The sequence below is a fragment of the Ranitomeya variabilis genome, chromosome 4 (assembly GCF_051348905.1).
Source record: "Ranitomeya variabilis isolate aRanVar5 chromosome 4, aRanVar5.hap1, whole genome shotgun sequence".
In the NCBI taxonomy this organism is placed as follows: Eukaryota; Metazoa; Chordata; class Amphibia; order Anura; family Dendrobatidae; genus Ranitomeya; species Ranitomeya variabilis.
The window spans coordinates 711,367,756-711,395,639 of NC_135235.1; the positions used below are offsets into that span (position 1 = coordinate 711,367,756).

The 27,884-nt window shown below is 44.8% G+C and overlaps 1 protein-coding gene and 1 long non-coding RNA gene across 2 annotated transcripts in view; one reads left to right on the plus strand and one right to left on the minus strand.

Annotated features, from left to right (window-relative positions):
- The window catches only part of LOC143766519 (uncharacterized), a 36,128-nt gene extending 15,856 nt beyond the window's left edge, over positions 1 to 20,272 (plus strand). Inside the window, exons 2-7 of the mRNA XM_077254270.1 lie at positions 2,044 to 2,191; positions 2,319 to 2,498; positions 2,582 to 2,705; positions 2,789 to 2,886; positions 8,216 to 8,309; positions 17,738 to 20,272. Of these exons, the coding sequence (XP_077110385.1) occupies positions 2,114 to 2,191; positions 2,319 to 2,498; positions 2,582 to 2,705; positions 2,789 to 2,886; positions 8,216 to 8,309; positions 17,738 to 19,095 (1,932 nt within the window). The 5' untranslated portion in view covers positions 2,044 to 2,113 and the 3' untranslated portion in view covers positions 19,096 to 20,272. The remainder of the gene's footprint in view (positions 1 to 2,043; positions 2,192 to 2,318; positions 2,499 to 2,581; positions 2,706 to 2,788; positions 2,887 to 8,215; positions 8,310 to 17,737) is intronic.
- Positions 1 to 27,884, minus strand: part of LOC143766542 (uncharacterized) — a 160,750-nt gene that overhangs the window by 2,794 nt on the left and 130,072 nt on the right. The gene's annotated exons all lie outside the window — the stretch shown is intronic.

Here is a 27,884-nt window from a genome sequence, read left to right on the forward strand (position 1 = left end):
GCCTACGATGTGAACTCAGAACACGCCCCCTCACGATAGGACACGCCCCCGGAAACGACGTCACACCTGGAAGGAGCCCATACACTCTAGCATTTACCATTATTCTCTATGTGGAGTGCGGCTCTGCGGGTGGAGGTCGGTGCTGGAGGCCCCATTATTCTCTATGTGGAGTGCGGCTCTGCGGGTGGAGGTCGGTGCTGGAGGCTCCATTATTCTCTATGTGGAGTGCGGCTCTGTGGGTGGAGGTCGGTGCTGGAGGCTCCATTATTCTCTATGTGGAGTGCGGCTCTGCGGGTGGAGGTCGGTGCTGGAGGCTCCATTATTCTCTATGTGGAGTGCGGCTCTGCGGGTGGAGGTCGGTGCTGGAGGCTCCATTATTCTCTATGTGGAGTGCGGCTCTGCGGGTGGAGGCCGGTGCTGGAGGCTCCATTATTCTCTATGTGGAGTGCGGCTCTGCGGGTGGAGGTCGGTGCTGGAGGCTCCATTATTCTCTATGTGGAGTGCGGCTCTGCGGGTGGAGGTCGGTGCTGGAGGCTCCATTATTCTCTATGTGGAGTGCGGCTCTGTGGGTGGAGGTCGGTGCTGGAGGCTCCATTATTCTCTATGTGGAGTGCGGCTCTGCGGGTGGAGGTCGGTGCTGGAGGCTCCATTATTCTCTATGTGGAGTGCGGCTCTGCGGGTGGAGGTCGGTGCTGGAGGCTCCATTATTCTCTATGTGGAGTGCGGCTCTGCGGGTGGAGGTCGGTGCTGGAGGCTCCATTATTCTCTATGTGGAGTGCGGCTCTGCGGGTGGAGGTCGGTGCTGGAGGCTCCATTATTCTCTATGTGGAGTGCGGCTCTGCGGGTGGAGGTCGGTGCTGGAGGCTCCATTATTCTCTATGTGGAGGGCGGCTCTGCGGGTGGAGGTCGGTGCTGGAGGCTCCATTATTCTCTATGTGGAGTGTGGCTCTGCAGGTGGAGGTTCCACACCAGAACTGTAGCAGGTAAAGACCCCAATATCCACAGGTGTCCCTTCTAATTGGGGGGAAGCTATCACCTCTAATAATCCTCGGACAGTTCTGACAAACATGGAAAAGTGCCCCTTTATGGAGGTGACAGAAAGTCTGTTTAGTCCCTTTAGCTCCATAGTATCAGCTCTAATCCAATGGTGAGAGAGCGATTTACCCTGAAGGGTCACAGATTGTGGGGTTGTTATAGAATGTTATATTTAGGGGGTTTGTGTTGTCTCCTTATAAGAATCACAATGGTTTTGTTCCTTTTCACTGATAGATACAAACGACCCAACTATGAAAGACGGGAACCAAGGAAACCTGTATTACTCTCATAGTACGGGGCCTCCACACAGTATTGTCGGGAAACCTTCATATAGAGGCCGGTGGGGATGGAGTCAGTGACGGACTCTGGACAAATATGTTCCTAGAGCCGCAGTAGAAGATGAAGATGTCGTCCTCATCATGAAGTCGTTATTTCTCCTGTCACGTGTAATGAATATCTCATGCAGTATTACTAATGCCGATTCCAGTGTCGGTAAATGAGACGAGAATTAGCGTTATGGAAGATGAGTCTATGAGGAACGTATTCAGCTGCCGACTCCGTTGTCTGTGGCCTAAATATATAGGTTTTATTAGTAGATGGAAAGAAGAAAACTACTGTAAAATAGCAAATATACCATTGCTGCTTGGGTCCCCGCCAGTCTCTGGATTTTCTGCTCAGTCCTAACGAAGTTATGATTCTTACAGCCAAGGGACGGACTAAACTGCATATTGGGATGATGGGATGATGGGCTGCAATACTAGACTCGACCACTAGATGGCAGCACATTTTACAAATGCAGCCCAGGAAATGACTTCTTGTAAAGCAGTGAGCAACATAGGCAGTGATTGGGAGCATGGAGGAGATGTCTTAGTCAGCAATTCAACTTACGTTCCAGTCCATACAAGACTAGAGAGTACAACATCTACAAGTTTTATCTTTTTATGTGTTTCCCCTTATTATCGCCAGGATTTTTATGATGTTACATCGGCTCATCTTTTTCTCATTCAGGTCTCTACAATATCCGATCCTCTGTGAAGATCTACTATAGAAGAGAATTTTCCTGATTTACCCATCAAAGATGGATATGGACAGAGACAAGATGGCGGAGAGGATATTACACCTCACCCTAGAGATCCTCTTCCGGCTTACTGGAGAGGTAAGAGGTTCTGATGACGTCACATTACATCATTCTTATCTATGGAAATAACAGATGGACAGAACAGGAGAGGGGAGGACTCTGGAAATGTCTGTAGTGAGATTTATTAATGTCTCTCCATAACCAGGATTACACAGTAGTGAAGAAGACCTCTAGTGAGCGCTGTCAGGACCCTGTGTCTGAGGGATGCAGAAGACCCCTGAACCCAATCACGGGGCCTCCACCTCACCTCCTGATACATGAGGACATCAATGACCAGAAGATCCTAGAACTCACCTACAAGATGATTGAGCTGCTGACTGGAGAGGTGACACTGCTGGGAATGCTGGGACATTATACAGTAACGCTATGAAGGGATCGGGGGGATGATGGTGTCATTGTATGTGTCAGGTTCCTATAAGGTGTCAGGATGTCTCCGTCTATTTCTCAATGGCGGAGTGGGAGTATTTAGAAGGACACAAAGATCTGTACAAGGACATCATGATGGAGGTTCCCCAGCCCCTAAAATCACCAGGTAATGGACTGGACTAAATACAGACGGCCTATAATTATCTGTATATAAAGAATAAATTCAGTCCTTGTATGTGTTTCTTCCAGATCTATCCAGTAGGAGGACAACACCAGAGAGATGTCCCCATCCTCTTCTTCCACAGGACTGTAAACAAGGAGATCCCAATGTTCCTCAGGATCATCAGGTAGATAGAGAGGTGTCATGAGATCTCCCCTATGATGTGTAGACAACTGTGAAGGTTTTGTGCTCAGTTTTGTTTTATCCACCATTATTATGTTTTGTTTTTGTTTGTTTTTTTATTATTGCTGACCGCACCCACTGAGAGAATGGATCCGTCCCCAGTAACAGGAAACCTACAGATGAAAAGGGGCTCACCTCCTCAGTTGGTTTCTTGTTCCTGCGGGAACCTGCACAGATAAGATTACCTTGGCCTGTTCCTGCCACCTGTGCGGTGTCTGGGGAACGGCTGGGGCTGCGGCACCAGAAGCAGCATCTGGAGATCCCTGCCTGTCAGTCTTCACCCTCGTCTGATGGTGGATGATGTGAGGCCAGGATCCGGAAGAGGCTGTCCTGGCTCACGTGGTGCAGTAGGACCAGACCGGCACTCATCTTGTGGAGCGGGATGCGTGCATCAGCTGCCCTTCTCTTCCATCGGGCAGTGCTTCCGGGTTTAGGCCCATGCATGCGCACTGCCCATTCAACATTACTGAACTGAAATTGCTTGGGTTCACTTCCAGGGGTCCGGGGAGGCTTGTTCCGGAGATGGACGGGCTGTAAGTATAAGATCCGGCGGCCTCCTGCTGCCAATGTGTCCCAAAGATGTCCTCTCCAGGAGAATCTGAGGTGCACCCACAGGTGGTGGAAGTGCAGCCGGACAGCAATCCCAATAACAGCAGTGGGCGCTCCCAAGAGGGCAACTCCACTAACAAGAGTGTACGGAGTAAGCTGTACCATCTAGAACTCGTGCTGTGCCTCCGCTTCCAGAACCGGTACCACATCACAGCTTCACTGAGTGAGTGTTACATGACTCTGCCTACTAAGCTGACTCACCTTCTTTCTGTGTACCTCCCTATCAGGCTAAGGAAACTAAAAAAGCCAAGCACAAAGAATGTGCCTTGTGCTCACAACCCCTTCCTGACCTCTATCTTAAAAGACTGTCAGGCCATGTGCACACGTTCAGTATTTTTCGAGTTTTTTTCGCTATAAAAACGCAAAAAAAACGCTAACCTAAGCCTCCCATTATTTTCAGTGGATTCCGCATTTTATGTGCAAATGTAGCCTTTTTTTCCACGAAAAAATCGCATCGCGGAAAAAAAAGCAACATGTTCATTAAAATGCGGAATTGCAGGGGATTCCGCACACCTAGGAGTGCATTAATCTGCTTACTTCCCGCACGGGGCTGTGCACACCATGCGGGGGAAGTAAGCAGATTATGTGCGGTTGGTACCCAGGGTGGAGGAGAGGAGACTCTCCTCCACGGACTGGGCACCATATAATTGGTAAAAAAAAAAGAATTAAAATAAAAAATAGTCCTATATTCACCTTCGATGTCCCCCGCAGTGTTCCCGCCTCACCGCTGCATGCTGCCGCTTCGGCTCCTATAGCTGCTGTGCGGTGAAGGACCTGCGGTGACGTCACTGTCTTGTGATTGGTCGAGACCGGTCATGTGACCGGGACGTCATGGAAGGTCCTGAAGCACACCGGCATCTATAGGAACGGACGCCTGCAGGTGAGTATAACCATTTTTTTTATTTTTTTTATTATTTTTCAACATTCTATCTTTTACTATAGATGCTGCATAGGCAGCATCTATAGTAAAAAGATGGTCACACTTGTCAAACGCTATGTTTGAAAAGTGTGACCAACCTGTCAGTCAGTTTTCCAAGCGATGCTACAGATCGCTTGGAAAACTTTAGCATTCTGCAAGCTAATTACGCTTGCAGAATGCTAAAAAACCGCGAAAAAAACGCAAAAAAAAAACCGCAAAAAAAAATGCGGATTTCTTGCAGAAAATTTCCGTTTTTCTTCAGGAAATTTCTGCAAGAAATCCGGACGTGTGCACATACCCTCAGAGTTGTATCAGCCAGACTTTAGAGGAGGAGTCCTCAGTTAGATCCGCTGATATATGATTAATGATAAGAGAGGAACTTCAGTCCTTAGGATGTTCAAACAGGCATAAGAAACATAAGTCTAAAGCAAGGAGTGTTACCCCTGTCTCCAGTTCTGCTTCCAGTAGTGACCAGGCTGGATTCTCTGGTGCTTCTGATTCATTGTCATCTGGTGAAGAAGGGCTATCTTTTTTTTTTTTTTCCCATAGAGAGTATGGATAACCTGGTGAAATCAGTTAGAAATAGTTAGAAATACCATGGGGCTTTTAGAGGTGAAAGAGGTTAGATATACAAAGGAAATTATGTTTGCAGGTCTCTCGCAGAAAAAGAGACGAGCTTTCCCGGTTATTGGTGTGGTGAAGGATTTGGTCAGGATGGAATGGAGCAAGCAGGGACAGCGCGAGGGTTCCTCCCTTCATCTTCCAGGAGGAGGTATCCCTTTGTCCCTTTGAGGAAGATGTCCGGACAGCTTGGTCCAAGGTTGACTCCGCAGTGGCCTCGACTTCTAGACATTTTGTCCTGCCTGTAGAAGATTCTGTGGTCCTATCTGACCCTCTAGACAAGTGTTTCTCAACTCCAATCCTCAAGACCCACCAACAGGTCATGTTTTCAGGATTTCCTTAGTATTGCCCAGTTGATGGAATTAATGCTTGAGCAGGTAATGAAATTATCACCTGTGCAATACTAAGTAAATCCTGAAAACATGACCTGTTGTGGGTCTTGAGGACTGGAGTTGAGAAACATTGCTCTAGACTGCAAAGCAGAGACATTACTTAAAAGATCATGGGAGTCCTGCACCAGAGCCTTTAGACCGGCTATATCCAGAACATGTACAAAAATTGTACATGTTCTGGATAAAATTGTACAAAGTCTAAATTGTGCACAATTCCATGCCAAGGTGAGTTCCTGTTTGGCAGTGTGCTCGATTAGATCCTCACCAAGGTGGGAAAGAGAAAGAAGGGGTTCCCTAAACAGTCTGTTCCGTCCTACAGGAGGGCCTTCAGAAAGTGACCATTCGGTAGAAGGTGGCCTTTTGAAAACCGAGATCGCTGGGAGACAAAGGAGACCAAACAAAAAGGTGCCCATTTTAGCGGATCCTCTCCCAGGAAGAGTAATAAATTCCATTGACCCTGACCTCCTGTGGGCGGCAGGTAAAAAATTTTTTTGCCACAGATGGCGGGAGATCACTTCTAATCCCTGGGCTTAGTAACATCGGGGTTGAAACTAGAGTTTTGTCGAATCCCCTCAGATTCCTTTGTCATCACCTCTCTTAGATCCCCGGCACAACAGGAGGCTCTTGAGTTGGAGGTTTTATGTCTATTATCTAAGCATGTCCTGGTGGAGGTCCCGGGAGACCAGGAGGGAAGGGGATTCCATGGGTAGTGAAACCGTCCAGGATAGTTACTACGAATGCTAGCCCTGATGGATGGGGAGCTCATATGGACGATAACCTTTCCCAGGGGCAGAGGTTCCATAGAGGAGGCTGTTGACTCCCCAAATCTAAAGGAATTAAAGGCAGTCAGTCATGCTTTACATCGCTTTCTCCCACAGCTGCGGGGGACGCATGTGAGAGTTTTGTCGGACAATACCATGTCAGTTGCATACGTAAATTGGCAAGGCAGAACTTGATCAAAATTGCTGATGTCTACTGTGGTGGATGTTCTCGATCTGGCCGAAGCCCATCTCTTGTCCCTCTCAGCCCTTCACATCAGGGGAGTGGAAAATCGTAAAGCGGCTTCCTCAGTCGCCATACGTTATATCAGAGAGAATGGGGTCTCAGTCACCAAGTATTCAGGAATTTAGTGGACTTGTGGGGACTTCCGGAAATAGACTTGTTTGCTACCAGGGACAACAGAAAGGTCCAAAGATTTGCCTCCCTGGACAGAGCAGATCAGCCGGAGTTGGTCGACTCCCTCCAGTTCCCTTGTCGCTTCAGTCTGGCCTATGTGTTTCCTCCAATGATGGTGCTTCCACAAGTCATCAGGAAGATCAGGGACGAGAGAGAAAGGGTAATTCTCTTCGCTCCTTTCTGGCCCAAGAGACCTTGGTTTTCATGGCTCAGAGCCATGTCCATATCTGACCCCTGGATCTTCCCACCAGATCCGGGCCTGCTCTCTTGCAGTCTATTCTGTCATCCTTGGGTGAGAGGTCTCCACTTGACGGCGTGGAACTTGAGGCAGTTGTTGAAATTAAGGGGGTTTTCTGACAACCTGATTAGTACCAGTCTGCAGAGTAGGAAAGAATCCACGACCAAGATATACAGTAGAGTGTGGAGGAAGTTCCTTAATTTTCATACTGGACCTTTCTCTAGTGAGGTTCCAGTTGCTGCAATTTTCGAGGGTTGGGAGCTGGGTTTTTCAGTTAACACATTATAGGATCAGATATCAGCTTTTGGGAGCCCTATCTAGTCGTAATATTGCAGGAGATAGATGGGTTGCACGGTTTATTTCAGCGTGTGAGCGTAGCGACTCTGTACACATTGCTCGCTTGCCTCCCTAGGACCTGAATCTGGTCCTTGATGCACCTGATAGATCCGTCTTCTGTCTTGTCGCATGAAAGTACATATCATTAAAGTACATATTAAATATCCCTGAAGGCAGAGTACGGCTCTGTTTGTGTCTTTTCAGAGCCACAGGAAAGGGTTTGGAGTCACAAGGAGCACTTTATCACGTTGGATCACAGATACAATCTGTCTGGCTTACTCAGCAAAGGGTGAAGGTCCTCCGGATGGAATAAGGGCACATTCGGCATGGGCTATGGCATTCTCCTGGGCTAAGAAGGCGGACATCTCGATTGATCTGATATGTAATGCTCCAACATGGTCTTCACCATCTATCTTTTACAGCCACTATAGACTCAATTTGTCATCATCTTCTGACTTGGTTTTCGGGAGACCTGTCCTCAATACGGTGGTCCCTCCCAGATGATGGTTCTCTGTAAGTCTCTCAGTGGGTGCTGTCATGGCGAGAATAAAAAAAGGATTACTTACCGGTAATTGTATTTTATGGAGTCCACGACAGAACCCACTTCCCTCCCTTAGTAGCACATAATAGAGATGTGTATGTATTTCACTCCGGGTGATGGTAGTATACATTGAAGTATATGTTTATACATATTGAGTAGTTTTTATGAAGATGTTCTAATGTTTTCTTGGCGGTTCCTCTTGTACTCTGTAATCCAACTGAGGAGGGGAGGGGGACCACCCCTTTTTTTCTGTAGGCTTCTTGTTCCTGGGGGTGGATCCCTTCTCTCAGTGGGTGCTATCGTGGACTCCATAAAATACAATTACTGGTAAGTAATCCGGTTTATCCAGTTTGTAATAAGAACGGTGGAGATGGCAGGATTAGAGCTGATCATAGATGTGACTTCTCCATCTGTCTGTGACTTTTACAATATTTGTTTCAGTGTGAAGATCTGACCCGTATTAATACTACAGAGACGTATGTGAGGGGTGATGACGAGTGGTGTAAAGAGGAGATTCCTACATATGACTACCCAGGTGAGTAGTAACCACTAAATGCAGAGAAGTCACAGATTCTTCTCAGCCACTGTCTGTGGCTGCTTTATCGGTGGTGTAGTCGGCTGGATCACAATCGTGTGATCACCATTTTGCCTCTAGACCACAACATTCTCCTCCACCCAAAACTGTTCAAATGACTTTGGACTTTAAAAGCCCTTTTCTATAGAATATATAGCCTGGAGGGCCAACCTACACCCTGAAAATAGGAGACGATGGTCATAACCTGCCCAGATCTGTAAACTCAAATGACAGTGTACGTAGAATGTGCTGACAAGTTAGAAAATCACTTGAAGAAAAATACTATGATGGGCCTGTAAGAGAAATTGGAGGGTAATGATGCTGTTGGCTTCCTATAACCTGTTATCTTATTGGATGAATCTACCTTCTTCCCCTTCTGTGCTGCTGAATGTGCTCATATGGTCCCTACAAGACCAGGTCCAGTCTTTCTGGACAAACTTTGCTTTTATGATCGACAACATTAAATGTGCAGTGAGGGCCAAGTGTGAATTTCTGTACTGTAAGGGTATGTGTCCACGTTCAGGATTGCATCAGGATTTGGTCAGGATTGCATCAGGATTTGGTCAGGATTGCATCAGTATTTGTAAGCCAAAACCAGGAGTGGGTGATAAATGCAGAAGTGGTGCATATGTTTCTATTATACTTTTCCTCTATCTGTTCCACTCCTGGTTTTGGCTTACAAATACTGATGTAAAATCCTGACCAAATCCTGATGCAATCCTGAACGTGGACACATACCCTAACAGTTTCCCTTTTATACTGAATTTTCAATTTTACCCCTCCCCACGACAGCACCCACTTGAGAGAGGGACCCGCCCATAGGAAAAGGAAACCTACAGAGATAAAAAGGGCTGTCCCCCTCTCCTCCTCAGTTGGTTTCCTGTTCCTATCGGAAATCCCTGGATTCCTACAGATGGAGGTGGTTGGAGCACCTCCAGATTACCTGAGCCTGTGCACCCGCCTGTGTGGTCCTCTCGATGACAGCAGGGGCTGCGGCATCAGTAGTAGCGGAGGGGGAGCCACTGCATGCAGCCTCCCCCCTCGTCTGTTCACCATTCGGCAGGTTCCGGACAACAAAGCCCGGCCTATGGAGGAGGCATGTGTGTGGGGCTGATCTTCCAGTTACCAGCGGTGGAGTGCAGTGCTAGAAGGCGGCGGAGGCTGCGTCGTGCGGGTAAGTCCATGCTGCTTCATTGAACCGGAAGTGGTCGGAGCACTTCCGGTTCGCGGCGGGCGGCGCGCTGCAGATGACTGCGCAATTCAAATGGCAGGCCGGGGCACAGAGCTATTCGCTGAGTATGCTGTCCCCGGCGCATGATGAGCATCCACCAGCAGTGGAGCAAGATAGAGCTGTCAAAATCAGCGCTAAGGGCTCAATATCATCGGCAAAAAGGAGTGGTCGTTCCATGGAAGGATCTGACACTCACATGAGAAGTAAAACGAGGAGTAGAGATGCAGATCTACTCAGACCCCACACAGTGTCAACACCTCCAAAACCGGTATGATGATGATGAAGATGATAGCTTCACTGGGTGAGTGTTTATGATCCTCTACCTATAAGCTGATCCCTTCCTTCTCTGCCTCTCCCCTTAGGCTAAGAAGACCAATAAATCTAAGTATAAGGAGTGTGCCCTGTGTATGCAACCTCTGCCCGACACGTATCTTAAAAGGTTGTGTCAAAGCTGTATAGATCAGACCTTACAGGATGAGGCGGCTGTTACGACCACAAATATCAGAGCCATAATAAGGCAGGAGATCCAGTCTCTGGGATCAAAATCCCTAAAGAAACATGGAAGTAAGCGCCTTTCTCCCGTTTCCAGTTCAGAGTCTGAAGAGGGCTTAATCTGATCCTTCAATACCTCAGGATCATCTCCCAGCTCTTCTGAGGATGAAGGCGGAGCAAGTTTTCCAGTCGACAGTATAGACAACCTTATAAAATCCGTTAGGAACACTATGGGGTGTCCAGATACTAAGGAGGTCAGGTCGGTTCAGGACATCATGTTTGCAGGACTAAGCCAGAAAAAACGGCGTGCCTTTCCAGTCATTTCCGCTATTAAAGACCTTGTAAAAAAAGAATGGGACAAACAGGGCAAAGGGTTTCTCCCATCATCTTCCAAAAGGCATTACCCTTTTAGTGATGAGGAATTAGCAGTGTGGTCTAAAGTCCCTAAGGTAGATGCAGCGGTAGCATCCACCTCAAAGCAATCTTCCCTTCTGGTAGAAGATGCAGGAATCTTACTAGATCCACTAGATCGTAAGACTGCAGCTCTCCTTAAAAGTTCTTGGGAGACAAACACGGGAGCCTTTAAACCGGCCATATCAGGCACATGCACAGCTAGGTCACTATTAGTTGGATAGACCAGCTGGAGCAACAGGTAAAAGGCAAGATCACAAGAGAAAAAATTCTCCAGACAGTTCCACTGATCAGAAGTGCTGCGGCATTTTTAGCGGACGCTTCAGCGGATTCTCTCCGTCTGGCAGCGAGATCAGCAGGCCTGGTCAACGTGGCTCGTCGAGCCCTCTGGCTGAAAGGATGGAAGGGGGATGCACAGTCAAAATCCAGACTATGTACAATCCCGTGCCAGGGTGAGTTCCTGTTTGCAAAGGTTCTTGACGACCTACTCAATAAAGCAGGAGAAAGAAGGAAGGGATTTCCTAAACAGTTTCTTCCTTCTTATAGGAGAGCGTTAATAGAGTAGTCACAAACATTTTACATGTACGAATATATAATCAATATTCTATCAGAAGAAAATTTACTGTGAATGTCACCTGCATGCATGTCAGGACTATAATCAGGAAAAGTGCCAAAACTCCATATATATAAACATCACAAAAAACGCAGTTAAATGCTCCCATAAAATGTATAAGTTTATTTAGAAACCAATAAAACATACCGTATATACTCGAGTATAAGCCGACCCCCCCCTAATTTTGCCACAAAAAACTGGGAATACTTATTGACTCGAGTATAAGCCTAGGGTGGAAAATGCAGCAGCTACCGGTGAATTTCAAAAATAAAAATAGATGCTCCATACCGTTCATTCTGGCCCCATAGCTGTGCCATATAGTGCTCTACACCGTTCATTATTGCCCCATAGCTGTGCCATATAGTGCTCTGCACCATTATTGCCCCATAGCTGTGCCATATAGTGCTCTGCACCATTATTGCCCCATAGCTGTGCCATATAGTGCTCTGCACCGTTCATAATTGCCCCATAGCTGTGCCATATAGTGCTCTGCACCGTTCATAATTGCCCCATAGCTGTGCCATGCAGTGCTCTGCACCGTTCATTATTGCCCCATAGATGTACCATAGAAAGCTGTGTCATTGCTGCTGCTGGTGTGACTACCTCTTGAAGCTCATCAAGAGAATGCCAAGAGTGTGCAAAGCAGTCATCACAGCAAAAGGTGGCTACTTTGAAAAACCTAGAATATAAGACATATTTTCAGTAGTTTCACACTTTTTTGTTAAGTATATAATTCCACATGTGTTTATTTATAGTTTTGATGCCTTCAGTGTGAATGTACAATTTTCATAGTCATGAAAATACAGAAAAATCTTTAAATGAGAAGGTGTGTCAAAACTTTGGGTCTGTACTGTACATTTATTCACCCCTGCAGGAGATGTGTTGGCATGGCTCGAGCCCTGGTTTCATGGATTCACTCCACATCATAAATTACTGTATATACTTGAATATAAGCCGAGATTTTCAGCTTATTTTTGGGGGCTGAAAGTCCCCCCTCTCGGCTTATACTCGATTCATACCCAGGGGTCGGCAGGGGAGGGGGAGCGGTGGCGTCTAATTATACTCACCTGCTCCTGGTGCAGTCCCTGCAGGTCCCTGTCTCCCTGGCGCTCCAGCTTCTTCCTGTACTGAGCGGTCACATGGTACCGCTCATTACAGTAATGAATATGCTGCTCTACCTCCCATAGGGGTGGAGCCGCATATTCATTACTGTAATGAGCGGTAACGGTGACCATTCAGTACAGGAAGAAGCTGCGGCGCCGGGGAAACAGGGACTTCACAGCGCCAGGAGCAGGTGAGTATAACTGGGAGCGCAGCGTTGCGCGATAGTCACCTCCCCGTTCCGGGCGCCGCTCCATCTTCAGCGTCTTCTGCAGTGACGCTCAGGTCAGAGGGCGCGATGACATGGTTAGTGCGCGCCCTCTGCCTGAATGTCAATGCAGAAGACGCTTAAGATGGAGTGGCGCCGGATCGAAGTCAGGTGAATATTGAAAGTGCCGGGGGCCTGAGCGACGGAGAGGTATGTTGTGTTTTGTGTTTTTTTTGTTTGTTTTTTAAATCGCAGCAACAGCAAATGGGGCAAGTGTCTGTATGGAGCATCTTATGGGGCCATAACGTTTGTGCAGCACTATATGGGGCAAGTGTCTGTATGGAGCATCTTATGGGGCCATTATTAACCTTTATGCAGGATTGTATGGGGCATATTTTAATATGGAGCATCTTATGGGGCCATCATAAACTTTATGGGGCTCCTGATTCAATAAGGATATTCAAAAACACTTAACCTACTGATGTCTCAATTAATTCTACTTTTATTGGTATCTATTTGTACTTTTGACGTTTACCGGTAGCTGCTGCATTTCCCACCCTTGGCTTATACTCGAGTCATTAAGTTTTCCCAGTTATTTTGTGGCAAAATTAGGGGGGTCGGCTTATAATCGGGTCGGCTTATACTCGAGTATATGTGGTACATTAGGCTTTCAATCCTCAATAATTCTGATTAATGTACAATCTCTCCTGAAATGGGGGGCACTAATACTTTCTCTACTCTTCTAGACAGGACTCTCATAATTTCTCCAGTGGTTCACCATAAATGGGTGCTCTGGTTTAGTGTTTGAGCTCTCCCCTCATACATACGTTGTTGTTGTGGATGTATCATAGAATAAAAAAACTGTTTTTTTTACCTGTTCATCTGTATGATATTTTGATTGTGGTGGGATCACCCTGCCTCAGTTATCTGAGTCTGTAACTCCGTGGTAGTCCTTAACCCCTTTCCGACATCGGGTCACCGATGGGTTGGCATGACAACCAGAGGTCTCCTTGAGACCTCTATGGTTGTCACTGCTGGCTTGCACGTGGTGGGAGCACATACAAGTGAGTAATCCTGCTACATCCAGGTGATCTGATCATCGCTTGTATATAGCTGAGCCGATCGGGTTATGGCAGCTTCTAGTCCAAAATAGAAGTGTCCATGGAGACTATTGAAGCATGCCAAAAGTAGAAAAAAAAATGTTTTTAAAAATATAAAAGTTCAAATCGCCCCCTTTTGCCCTATTTAAAACAATAAAAAAATCAAACATAAACCTATTTGAAATCGCCGGGTTCAGAATCACCCAACATATCAATATTAAAAAAGAATTAACCTGATTGCTAAATGGCGTAGCGACAAAAAAAGTCAAAGTGCCAGAATTACTTTCTTTTTTTTGGTCTCCATGACATTGCATTAAAATGCAATAACTGACGATCAAAACATCGTATATGCACCAGAATGGTATAATTAAAAATGTCAGCTCAGTGCGCAAAAAATCAGCCCTCACCCAACCCAAGATCACGAAAAATGGAGAAGCTACGGGTATCGGAAAATGGTGCTATTTATTTATTTATTTTTTAATAAAGTTTGGATTTGTTTTTTCACCACTTGGATAAAAAAGAACGTAGACATGTTTGGTGTCTATGAATTTGTGGTAATCTGGAGAATCATACTGGCAGGTCAGTTTTAGTATTTAGTGAATATAGTAAAAAAGCAAGACAAAAATATGTTAAAACTAAACTCTCGTTCAAAAATACAACTCAACCCACAAAAAACAAGCCCTCACATTACAATATTTAATAAAAAAAGTTTTGGCTCTGGGAAGAAGGGGAGCAAAAAATGAAAATGCAAAACCAAAAATACCTCTGGTCGTTAAGGGGTTAAAGGTCTCCATTCCCTTTTCCAAATGCTTGAGATCTAAATTTATCAAACGTCTGCTCTACACTATTGGGCTATATGCACACAATCCATTTTCGTGGCATTTTTTTTTACGTCTGTAAATGCTCCAAAAATGCAATGGAATACTAAAGCAAGGGAAATCAAAGACAATCCTGAAGTGTACTGCACATTATCAGTAAATTTCTGTCCGTATTTGTATTGTTTTATTTTCTGCAGCATGCCAATTCTTTTTGCGTTTCTGCTGCATTTTTGACTCATTGACTTCAACTGAGTCAGTCAAATCTGCAGCTAAATCACAGGTGTAAAAAGGTTTGCGGACTAGCTTCAGATTTGCTGTCAAAAACGCTGCAAATTGTCAAAGGGAAATACTGTCAAAAGGAGGAAGAGTGTGTAGGCGGAGAATATGTATGTGTCTGTGTGTGGGCGGAGAATATGTATGTGTCTGTGTGTGGGCGGAGAATATGCCTGTGTCTCTGTGTGGGCGGAATATGTGTGTCTGTACTCAAGCGACGGACATGTATACCCAGGCGTTGTCTGATGGGACTACTACTCCCATCTGGCTACATCTTTTGACAGGAGGTAGTCGCTACCGCAGTGTACCACTGAGCCACCGTGAAAGTTCACTGGAGTTGATTAGCTGATCAGCTCCGGTGCTCTCACTTACGGCATCGCTGTATGGGAAAGTTCTCACACAACGGTAGTGCCCTAAGTGAGAGAATCGCAGCTGATCAGCTGATGAACTCCAGTGAACTCTCACAGCAGCGCAGTGATACACTGCGGGAATAATTACCTCCTGTCAATGTATCACTGGAGGCCGGGTATAGCAGTCACATCTCCTAATGTGACTGCTCTACACGTGAGATCGCCGTGGGACACTTGATATTAAATGGACTACGGCGGACAGGATAGTATATGTTGGTTTATTATTGTTTTGATTGTTTGCGGGAGACAAGGGAGTTGGAGATTAGGCATTCAGTAAATATGGTACATTTTGATTCAATAAAGGAGTCTGTGATTATTTCAAATAAAGGACTTTATTCTGGGTGTCTGTGTTTTATACAATATCATTAGGGCTAGTAATGGATAGGTGTCTTATAGAAGTCTCTCCATTACTAACCTGTGGGCTTGATGTCACCTGATAATACAAAGGCGACATCAACCCCACAAATATGAACCTCACTTGCCAACGCTACAGGGCAAGTAGGAAGAGCGAGGCTAAGTGCCAGAACTGGCGCATCTATAAGATGCGCCATTTCTGGGGTGGCTGAGAGCTAACGTTTCTAACCTGGGGGATGCCAATATCCATGGTCCCTTCCCAGGCTATTAATAACACCCCGCAGCTGTCTGTCAAGCCTTAGCTGGTTTGAGCTTATAGGAGGAACCCATGTCAATTTTTTTTCTGGGGTTTCCCTGTAAACTAGCCAGTAAAGGCTAAGCAAATAGCTGTGAGCTGATATTTATACTCGTAGCCTGCAAATCTTTGGCTTTTGGCTCCTTCCCAGAATATTTACATCAGCTGTTGGCTTTCCCTCTGCTGGTTATGAAAATTATGCGGGAGCCCGGGCAATTTTTAAAAAAATATTTTGAAATGTAAAACAGATATTGCATTTCATGCAGATTTCTGACAATTGCTTTTTTGTTACAGCATATGTAGGTTAATTATGTTAATGCTCCTACATAGGCTGGTGTGTGTCTTTATTTAATATTAATGAGGATATCTGGCTGAAGAGGTTGAACAAGGAAATTACATCACAATTATAATTTTTTTTTTTAAATATATCTTTATTTAGCTCTTTGGATATGCAAAAACGCATAAAAAATCACGTGTATTGTCAGCTGCGTTTTTCTGCCAAGAGATGCAGAAACCGTGTAGCAAATACGCAATGTGCGCACACAGCCTTATATATAGTTTTATTTAAAAGTATATTTCTTGTTGAAATTAATGTGATCGTTTATATTGCTATCGTAAAGTCCAATATTTTCTAAGAGCCACTGAGTTCTATACTCTAATTACCCCGACGAGGTTTTGCTGTTAGTTACTCATTTTTTCTTTTTATACTTAAAAAGACTGTTCAGCTTGATTATTTCAGTAGGTGTGTTATATAGTTGCAGTTTTGCCCATCATCCTTTAACTTCTTTAGCCCCTTTACATCTGGATTTACACACAGACCCCTAGGCTTGGACCACATTGATATTTGCATTTCAGTAGTATGAGATGACAAGAAGAATAGTCAGGTAGTCTGGCTACAACCGTGAGGGAAGAGAAAATACAAAATCAAAAGACACAAGAGTAACCAGTAAACAGGCCGGAGTCACTACAGGTAACAAATACCCAAGCTGGGAGCTGAGTACAGAGGACTGAACCAGAGGAGAACCAGCCAGTATCTCGCAGCTTCCAGCAATATGCTTCAAGCTTTAGTGGGGTGCGGTGCTTTCCAGTTGGCTGAAGTAAGGAGCAGATTACTCTAGCTGGACAGCGTGCACACCCAAACCCATGGATGGTACCCCTGCCAAAATGGATGGTGTCACAGGTTGCAGGCAACTTAAACTTGGTGGCTCGACAGTCTGCGCCCCCCAGAGCTTCCGGTTCTTATGTCTCCTCCATTACCAGCGCCGCCTATAGAATGAATAAGCAGACGGCATAAGAGCAGATCCCAGAGAAGCTGGGACACAGCATTTGTAAAAGCCCTAATATGACAAAATGTCAGAAAACCAGAGCAGTAGAAATCCCTATAAAGTGACTCCATTTTGGACAGTATAACCCTCTGTGAATTAATCTTTAGGAGTAGTGACAATTTTGACTCCACAGCCACTTTCCGTTAATTAGCGCACAGTGGATGTTGGAGAGTAAAAATGGAAAATTTACCGTTTTATTACCCAACACATAGTGCCCTGATTGTGCTCCAGAAGACACACGCACCATAAATTAAGTGGGTTCTTCTTGCTATAGTAATGCCAAATACATGGATGCTAAATGTGGTTTGAGCACACTGCAAGGCTAGTAAGCGAGGGGGAGATTTAACTTTGGAAGAGTGGATTTTGCTAGATTGGTTTATGGAAGTGATGTTGCTTTTCAAGCCACTAATAATCTAGAAACCTCTGTTTTTCCATTGACAGATGATGGACCTGAGAGGGGACTTGTTTTTTGTAAGATGAGTAGAACTTTTCATTGGTATTATTTTGTCTACATAACATTGTTTGGTGGCTTTTTATTCCATATTTGGGAGGCAGCATGAACAAACTGACTGTTGAACCCCACGCTCCACTGGTTCATCCTATGATGTTTTCTATTAGACTGAACTGTCATTTTGTTGGTGAATAATTCAAATATATTACATAAGTTGCCATTTTTAATGACCGTTTAAGTTGAAATGTTCAAAAAATATTAAATTGTTGATATTTCGTGGAAAAATAATTGGTTTTATTCTTAGCAGATTACTGTACCAGGAGATCAGAGGGGCAGCTTTCATCTTCAATTTTTAAATCAGAGGATCTTGAGATCACACGGGATACAATTGAAGTGAATGTCATTACGCCAGATATACCATCATGCCTTCACAGCAAAGATCTGTCATCTGATCCTTTGAAATGGGTCCTGTCTTCTGATTCCTTACCAACTACTAAGGAAAATCAAAGTCACAAAATAAGCATTAAAAAACGAACTGCTCCTAAATCAAAGAAGCCGTTTTCACCTTCCGAATATGGAAATAGCTTTCCGCTTGAAAAGCATTTTCTTAAACATCAAACAGTTCACACACTAGAGAACAGATGTTCTTGTTCAAAATGTGGGAAATGTTTTAACCATAAATCAAATTTGCTTAAGCACCAGAGAATTCACACAGGGGAGAAGCCTTTTTCATGTTCACAATGTGGGAAATGTTTTTGCCAGAAATCACATTTGCTTAGGCACCAGAGAATTCACACAGGGGAGAAGCCTTTTTCCTGTTCAGAATGTGGGAAATGTTTTAGCCAGAAATCAAATTTGCTTAAGCACCAGAGAATTCACACAGGGGAGAAGCCTTTTTCTTGTTCAGAATGTGGGAAATGTTTTAACCGAAAATCAGTTCTTGATTACCACCAGAGAATTCACACAGGGGAGAAGCCTTTTTCCTGTTCAGAATGTGGGAAATGTTTTAGCCAGAAATCAGCTCTGCTTCAGCACCAGAGAATTCACACAGGGGAGAAACCTTTCTCCTGTTCAGATTGTGGGAAATGTTTTAACCTTAAATCAGATTTGCGTACGCACCAGAGAAGTCACACAGGGGAGAAGCCTTTTTCTTGTTCAGAATGTGGGAAATGTTTTAACGATAAATCATATTTGCTTAAGCACCAGAGAATTCACACAGGGGAGAAGCCTTTTTCATGTTCAGAATGTGGGAAATGTTTTAGCCAGAAAGTGCATCTTATTCCGCACCAGAGAACCCACACAGGTGAGAAGCCTTTTTCCTGTTCAGAATGTGGGAAGTGTTTTAACCTGAAAGTGCATCTTGATCAGCACCAGAGAACCCACACAGGTGAGAAGCCTTTTTCTTGTTCAGAATGTGGGAAATGTTTTATCCAGAAATCAGATCTGCTTAAGCACCAGAGAATTCACACAGGGGAGAAGCCTTTTTCATGTTCAGAATGTGGGAAATGTTTTATCCAGAAATCAGATCTGCTTAAGCACCAGAGAATTCACACAGGGGAGAAGCCTTTTTCATGTTCAGAATGTGGGAAATGTTTTATCCGGAAATCGGCTCTTGATTACCACCAGAGAACCCACACAGGGGAGAAGCCTTTTTCCTGTTCTTAATGTGGGAAATGTTTTAAACGGAAATTGTATTTTCTTAAAGGAGTTGTCATCATGTTTTGCCTTGTTAAAATTTAAAAAAAAAAAACATATTCACCTTCCGTACCGGTGCTGTTCCAGTGGTATCGTCACTCACATTCCTGGGGCTCATGAAGTTGTTGCATCACACAAGCCCTGTGCCCAATCAGCCCCAGGCTCTGTCCCCGCCCTCGATGTATTGAACATGAAGCCGGTAGGGTTGAGCGAAACGGATCGGACATTTTCAAAAATCGCCGACTTTCAGCAAAGTCGGGTTTCATGAAACCCGACCCGATTCCACTGTGGGTTCGGCCATGCGGTCGGCGATCTTTGCGCCAAAGTCGCGTTTTGTATGACGCTTTCCCCGCCATTTTTTCAGCCAATGAAGGAGTGTGGGCAACGTGATGACATAGGTTCCGGCTTGCTTTCTGCGGGTCACAGGGGGTATAACTGCCATATTACCGTTTGGGATGTAGCGATTTCCACAGTCCAACACAACCAATGCTTTGCACGGAGGGGAGAGAGAGAGAGACTTTGATTTCCCATTGACTTACATTGGGTTTCATGTTTCGGTCGATCCCCGACTTTTCGCGATAATCGGCCGATTTCAATCGACTCAACTTTTGAGAAAGTCGGGTTTCGCGAAACCCGACTCGATCCTAAAAAAGTAAAAGTCGCTCAACCCTAGAAGCCAGTGCTGTGACTTCTCTTTGACTTCCTCTTATTGTTCGATTTGTTTGAAGATGAGAACAGTGAAGCCAGTGCTAATTGGAAGCAGGGCTCATATGACATAAAAACCTGAGCCCCCGAAATGCAAGTGCTGACACTGCTGGAACCGCGCCAGCATGGGAGGTTTATAGAAGTGTTTATATTTTAACAGGACCAAACATGAGGAATGAGAAGTCAAAATCCCACACAGAGGAAATGACATTATCATACCTAGAGTGTGAAAAATGAATTACTGGAAAATAGTATTTTGTTGACCATCAAAAATAACTCAAACTATATACATTATTGACAAATTGTACAAAAACATATAAAAGACAGACTTATTATTGAATGAGAAAGGGAAATTACTTTAGAAATTACTATATTTCATGGTCTATAATACACTTTTTTATTAGATAATTTTTATTAAGAAAATTACACAATAGTTTTACAAAGAGACCTCAGTAGGACAAATATTTTCAATGTTACATGGTATCATTATATGTTATTGTTCTACATAAAATATAATAAAGTTGTCATCTTCCAAGGATTCGATTTATTTTTTTTTTTCATTCAAACTAATGCAACCATCCCCCCCCCCCCCCCCCCCCCCCCCCCCGATAATACTCCAGAGAAATCTGTATTCATATTATTTTTTTGTGGTGTGTATACATTAGAATATCTGCCATTCAGTTATCATAATTAGTTTGCATGTGTACTCGCCCTACTTATCTCATTTAACCTGGATTGATGATACTACAAGTGTTCATGAAGCCAGAAATTGCCATATGTTATTTCTCTGGAGTACTCCAGATGGTAGACATGGAACATTCAACCAGGTTCCCCAGATGTTGTCAAATTTCCAACCAAATAATATGGTTTTGCTTGTTTATTAACTCATTAACTGTCGGTGGTTGAGCATCTGGCCAATGTTGTGCAATAAGTTTGTAAGCTTGATACAATGTTCGCAAAAGATCTACAGCCATTGGGGATTCAAAACTTCCATAATCCGCATCACATCTGCTTCCTATTTTAATGTAGCTGTCGGGATGGTCTCCCATGCGAGACTGTGAGAGAGTTTCTGATAGATGTTTGAAATTAAGCCGGTCGTGTATTTTGTCGCTGCTATTGAGTCTAGTAAATATTTATTTCGTATATCCGGTGCCACAGCACTAAAATGAGTTATGCATGCAGATCTAAGTTGTAGGTATCGAAAGAAGAGGCCGTGAGGCAATGCAAACTCTTTTTGTAGTTTGTTAAACCTTTTAAGTGTTCCATTTCCTACTAACTGATCTAAAGTCTGAATTCCCCTTGATTCCCAACCTCTGAAACCAGTAAATTTGTCAAAGTCCACCAGTCGCTGATTTTGCCATAATGGGGTAAAATTAGAGTATTCCCTTATCCCCAACAGTCTCTCCTCTGTCCCACACGTTGTACATTATTGCTAAGGTCTCAACAGGATAACTCCTAGCAATTGGCTGGAAGCCATCTTACAGGTGTAGTAATTATACTAAATAGCTCTGAAAAAGAAGCTGGAGGGTATTCAGTATATGCTTGTGCTGCCCCTTTAAGAATGAAGGAGTGTGCACATGTGTGTACTAGGTGTGCCGCTGCAGCACTCACACAGCCAGGAAGCAGGAAAATGCAGATGATTGTGCCGAGGGTCTGGGGCAGTGAGTAAGCCGGCGTTACCAGGGCGAAGGCGACACCATGCAGGGATGCCAGTAGTAGTACTACAAACACACTACGCCGTCATGGATTAAAATCTTTTAGGGCACGCAAGGTCCTGATACTCACGCCAGCATATGTCAAGGCCCGTTAGAAGTTCGCCAATGGCCATCTGATTGATCCAGAGGAGGCAAGGGAGAAGATCATGTGGTCAGATGAGACAAAACTCCTCTCGCGATATTTGGAGGAAGAAGCAGAATGAGTGCAACTCCAAGAACACTGTTCCAACCATGGAGCATGGTGGGGAAAACATCATACTTTGGGGTGCTTTTCTGCAAAGCAGACAGGACAACTGCACTATTTTGAAGGGAGGATGAATGGGTCATGGATCGCAAGATTTTGGCCTTCTTTCAGTAGGTGCATTGAAGATGGGTCGTGGCTGGGTCTTTCAGCATGACAATGACTCAAAACACACAGCAAGAGCAACTAAGGAATGGCTCCGTAAGAAGCATTTCAAGGTCCTGGTGTGCTTAGCCGGTCTCCAGACCTGAAACCAATAGAAAATCTTTGGAGAGAGCTGAATATCAGTGTTACACAGCAACAGCCCTGAAAACTGAAAGATTTGGAGCAGATCTGTATGGAGGAATGGGCCAAAATCCCTGATGCAGTGTGTGTAAACTTGGTCAAGAAGTACAGGAAATGTCTGACCTCTGTAATTTCAAACACAGGTTTCTGTACCAAATATTTAAAACGTTATCCACTAACCTAATTCGTTTCATTTTTTATTCATTAATCTATTATTTGGCCAGTAAATGCATCCATACTCCTATTATAGATATATACCTTTATCATGCAGATAGCATCTCTTGGTGTCTGCCAGATGCAACTCTGATGTTTTTAAATCACTCCTTGTCCCCAGGCGTACTGTTTTCTAATACTACAAGCTCCATCATGCGTTGCAGTGGCCTGTGAGCTAGCACTTAGCACGTCTTCTCCATTTTCCACACATATATATATACAAAGACATATGCACACACATTTCCTATTCTTTTGCATGTTTGTCACACTTATATGTGTCAGATCACCAAACAAAAGTAAATATTAGACACAGATAACACAAAATACAGTTTTTAAATGAAGGTCTTTATTATTACAGGAAAAAAATCCAAACCTACAGGGCCGTGTGTGAAAAGTGATTGCCCCCTAAACCTAATAACTGGTTGGGCAGCCCTTAGCAGCAACAACTGCAATCAAGTGTAACACCCCAGGGTCCTGATTGTTACAGTGGCATTGCTTTCCTCACGGGGAGAGTGATGTTACGCTTGGAAGCGATGAAGGATATCTTTTATCAGGTAATCACAATACACACAACATGTTCACCCTCCAGGCCACAAGGGGGAGCTTTTGATCCTATTTCTAGGTGACTCCCCTGTATATATATATATATTGTGGTTTGCAGGGAAAGTGAGTCAGATAGTGCTGGACAGCAGGCTGGAGCAGTCTGAGGCAGGAAGAACATATGAGGGGCCGTGCAGCCACGAGAAAGTGCTGCAGCTCCTGGACAGAGATTATTATTATTTATTTATATAGTGCCATTAATTCCATGGTGCTGTACATGAGAAAAGGGGTTCCAGTTAACGTTTACAGTAAACAAATTTAAAATGACAGACTGGTGCAGAGGGGAGAGGACCCTGTCCTTGCGGACTTACATTCTACGGGATTAAACGAGATTATACTGAAAGCAGAACAGATTGCAGTGAGCGAGCAGGAGAGTGAAGCACAGGAGAGTGATACCAGTGGAGAAGAGCAGTGATTAGCTACCTGTTATGACCCCAATGGCGAGGGTCTCAGAGGAACGTGGAAGTCTGCAAGATACAAAAATCCAGCTCATAGGGCAGTGGTAACTGGGTTGACCATATATCTATTCCTAACGCCAACACTAGAAGTAGCCAGGGATCATTCCTACGTTGATTCTAGATGACACGCGCCAGCCGGAGAATCTAACTACCCCTAGTAGAAGAAAACAAAGACCTCTCTTGCCTCCAGAGAAAGGGACCCCAAAGCAGGATAGAAGCCCCCCACAAATAATAACGGTGAGGTAAGAGGAAATGACAAACACAGAAATGAACCAGGTTTAGCACAGAGAGGCCCGCTTACTAATAGCAGAATAAAGAAAGGTAACTTATATGGTCAACAAAAACCCTATCAAAATCCACACTGGAAATTCAAGAACCCCCGAACCGTCTAACGGTCCGGGGGGAGAACACCAGCCCCCTAGAGCTTCCAGCAAAGATCAGGATACAGATATGGAACAAGCTGGACAAAAATACAAAACAAAACAAATAGCAAAAAGCAAAATAGCAGACTTAGCTGATATAACCGGAACAGGATCAGTAGACAAGAGCACAGCAGATTAGCTCTGATAACTACGTTGCCAGGCATTGAACTGAAGGTCCAGGGAGCTTAAATAGCAACACCCCTAACTAACGACCCAGGTGCGGAAAAAAGGAATGACAGAAAAACCAGAGTCAAAAAACTAGTAACCACTAGAGGGAGCCAAAAAGCAAATTCACAACAGCTACCTCCCTGGCTGGCGCAGATTACCGGTAGCCGGAACACCGAGGTTGTGAGGGACTCTAAGAGAGCAGAAACCGTCAGGACAGCTGGATTATATATCACCTGTTCGCTCTAATACCCAGGAGGCACAGTGACACATAGAGCCCAGGTCATGATAGAGATCCTGTAAAAAGACTCGAGTCACCTGCCATATGGGTTTATGTCCCACCTTCATGGAGGACAGAGAACTGTGAGGACCTTATCAGAAGTCATAGGCAGTAAGGGACTACAACACCACTGCGCTATGAGGAAGGCTTTTAACTCCACCTGGTAAAGGGGACTCTGTTCGCTTCCAAGCCAGCGGGACCCTGCCTGTCCTGTGATCTGGTGCCCTGGACTGTGGCTGCCTGAAGTCTTAAGTAAACCAGGTAAAGAGATTGCAAACATGTGTCCTTGTTTTTTACTGCACCATTCACCATCTTCCATCTACGCACCGGGAGCCCTGGGGATATACTTCACCTGTGGGAAGTTGTACCATCTAGCTGCCCTAACATCACCCCAGAGGACCCCTTAAAGCAGCGTTGGTGCCCACTGACAGAATACCACAGGTGGCGTCACGAATATTAACTTTAATCAATTTGCCTTTTACATGGGCTCCCAGGGCCCGGGTCGCCACCGTGACATCCCCCTGTGAGCACTGGACCCGGTACCGGGTACCCCAAGGCCCTGGAGGGTGACTCATTTTGGCATCACGAACAGGATGGACCAAGCCTGAGAATCGGGTCATGTGTGCTTTAGAGACTTGTGTTGTGCTGAAAGACTGTTAATTGTGAATTGCTGCCAAAACTGCCACCAATATAGCGCCACGAGGAGCGCTGGATAAGAAAGGTGCGCCATCATGGGCGGGGACTAGCTGTGGGGCGCGAAAGCAATGGCCGCCCACTCCAAATACTTTTGCACCATGAGGACATGCCCGTCAGCAACTGAGATCCGCCTCCTGATCCTGAATGGCAGGAGGAAGATGAAGCTCCGCCCCCAAAGGAGAGAGCGGGAACCAGATAAGGACGCAGTGAAGGACGACATAGCTGGCAGACCGGACCCGGAGCGTGGGGTGGAAGGTGAGGACTCCCCCAGTGACCAGGATGGAAGCTGCGGCGAGCTGTCACCAGAAGTCCCAGAGTTCCTGAAAGAGGAGGTGAAGGAGCTTAGCGACCAACTCCTGCAGATGCAGCTGAGCGCCAAGACCAAATGGAAGGCGGCGCTGGGATTGAAACTGTAGGAGCAGCGTCCTATCCGGCGGCCCCTGATGACAGCAGAGGAGACCGGCACCGGAGACACCACAGCAATAGGTAAGGAGACCGCCCGTGCCCCATTGGCCGAGGAACTCCTAGTAGGCCCGCTAGCTGCACCACCATGTTATGGATCGTGACGGATTCAGATCCTGGGGTAATGGGACCAGGCCAATGGGATGGATAGCCTTATGACAGCCCCGATCCCACCCACCAGTATGCCAGTCAAGATAATACGCCAAACAGACAGTGTATCACTGGGAGAACCCTGGGACAGGTCTAATGGGGTTCCCCAGGGCAGACTAGCAAGAAGGAAAAATAATGGAGGTCCTTAGCTGAGAGGAGTATCAGCAACAGCTCGCCTATAAGTGGAAGGAAAACGACAAGGCCTACCAGGGTGGGCGCAAAGCATTTGATGAAAGATCTATGCGCTAAGGCTCAGGCCTGCAAGGACAAACAGACTAACCAGGCCCCCGCTGAGGCAGGGCACTGTAGTGGCCTTTAAGCTAAAAAGTGGTTGGGGGTTCATCAAGGAGCCAGGCTTGTATGCTGAGGTGTTTGTCAACCTGGGAGATGTGGAATCTCACCTCGGAGAAGGACACCCAGACAGGGACTTATATCCAGGGGACACTGTAACTTTCACTGGGCATTTTGGTGCCTTAAACGTAAGGAAAGATGCAGCTTCTAATTTAAAGGGTACCCGACCTAAGACACCAGCAGCGCCACCTAGAGCCAAAGTGGTCACCACTACTGCTCCAATTTCTACACCAACCCCTAAAGCCTTCACCAAGATCACTGTGTACCATTACCACTACTGAAACGGCAGTGGCTACAGTACCAGTGATCAAGCGTACCCAGGCTATGCAAACTCCTATTACAGGACATGACCTGACTGTACACGAATACAAGACACATGATGTCACCAGGCGTAACCTTGACTTATGATCTTCCCAGGCCAGGAAGTAACCAGTACCAAGTGTTGCCTTGGAAGCAGCCAAAATAGATAAGCTTGAATATGACTGTGAATAAGTTAACTGTTTGAAAGTTCGTTTTACCTGGCCAAGGTTTTTGCACTAAAGAGTTCAATTGTTCAAAGGACATTCGTATCATGGACAGTGAATGATTCACAAACTTTATTGTACATAGTTGGCACCTATTTAGGTGCTTTCTACTGGTTTTACAAAGAAGCTTGAAAAGAACTGTTTCAAATGTTGCCTTGAATATTGATTTGTTTACAGAGACCTGAAGATCGCGTTGTTCCGGTATTCTGGAAGGAGTCCCCGGATCCAAGATGGCCGCGGGGCTCCTTCCGGGTCCTGAAGTGAAATGGCTAGCCGGCGCTTGCTCACACAGTGCTATGCAAAGTGTCAGATCACCGATCTGATCTAATATAGTGATGTCCCACCCTGGGACAATGTTAGAAAGTAAAAAAAAAAATCCCCAAATAGTAAAAAAAAAAATTACCAATAAATCCATTTATTTATGTAAATAAAACAAACAAACAATAAAAGTACACATATTTGGTATCGCGCCGTAACAATCCGCTCTATAAAACTTTCCCACTAGATAACGCCTTCAGTGAACACCGCAAAAAAAATAAATAAAAAGCGAGGCAAAAACCAACGCTTTATTATCATACCGGCGAACAAAAAGTGGAATAACACACGATCAAAAAGACGGATATAAACATGGTACCACTGAAAACGTCATCTTATCCCGCAGAAAAAAAAGCCAGAATAAAACGATGCAAAAACAATTATTTTTTTTACATAAAATAGTTTTTGTGTAAAAGCGCCAAAACATAAAAAAAGATATAAATGAGGTATTGCTGTAATTGTACTGACCTGAAGAATAGAGCTGCTTTATCAATTTTACCACACGTGAAACGGTTTAACCCCCCCCCCCCCCCCCAAAAAAAAAAAGAATTTCAGTATTTGCTGGTTTTTGTTTATTCTGCCTCCCAAAAATCGGAATAAAAAGCGATCAAAAAATGTCATATGCCCGAAAATGGTAACCATAAAAACGTCAACTCATCCCGCAAAAAACAAGACCTCACATGACTCTGTGGGCCAAAATATGGATAAATTATAGCTCTCAAAATGTGGTGATGCAAAAACTATTTTTTGCAATAAAAAGCGTCTTTTAGTGTGTGACAGCTGCCAATCATTAAAATCCGCCAAAAAACACTATAAAAGTAGATCAAACCTCCCTTCATCACCCTCTTAGTTAGGGACAAATAATAAAATTTTAAAAAATGTATTTATTTCCATTTTCCCATTAGGGTCAGGGTTGGGGCTAAAGTTAGGGTAGGGTTGGGTGTTATGATCCCAATGGCTGAGGATCTCTGATGTTCCGGCAAGAAAGCAAAAATATAAATACTGCTCTAGGGAGGTGGAAACTGGGCTAACCGCATACCTGATCCTAACACAAACAACTAGAAGTAGCCGGTGAACGTGCCTACGTTGGTTCTAGACGTCTCGAGCCAGCCGGAGAACTGACTACCCCTAGAGAGGAAAAATAAGACCTCACTTGCCTCTAGAGAAATTGAACCCC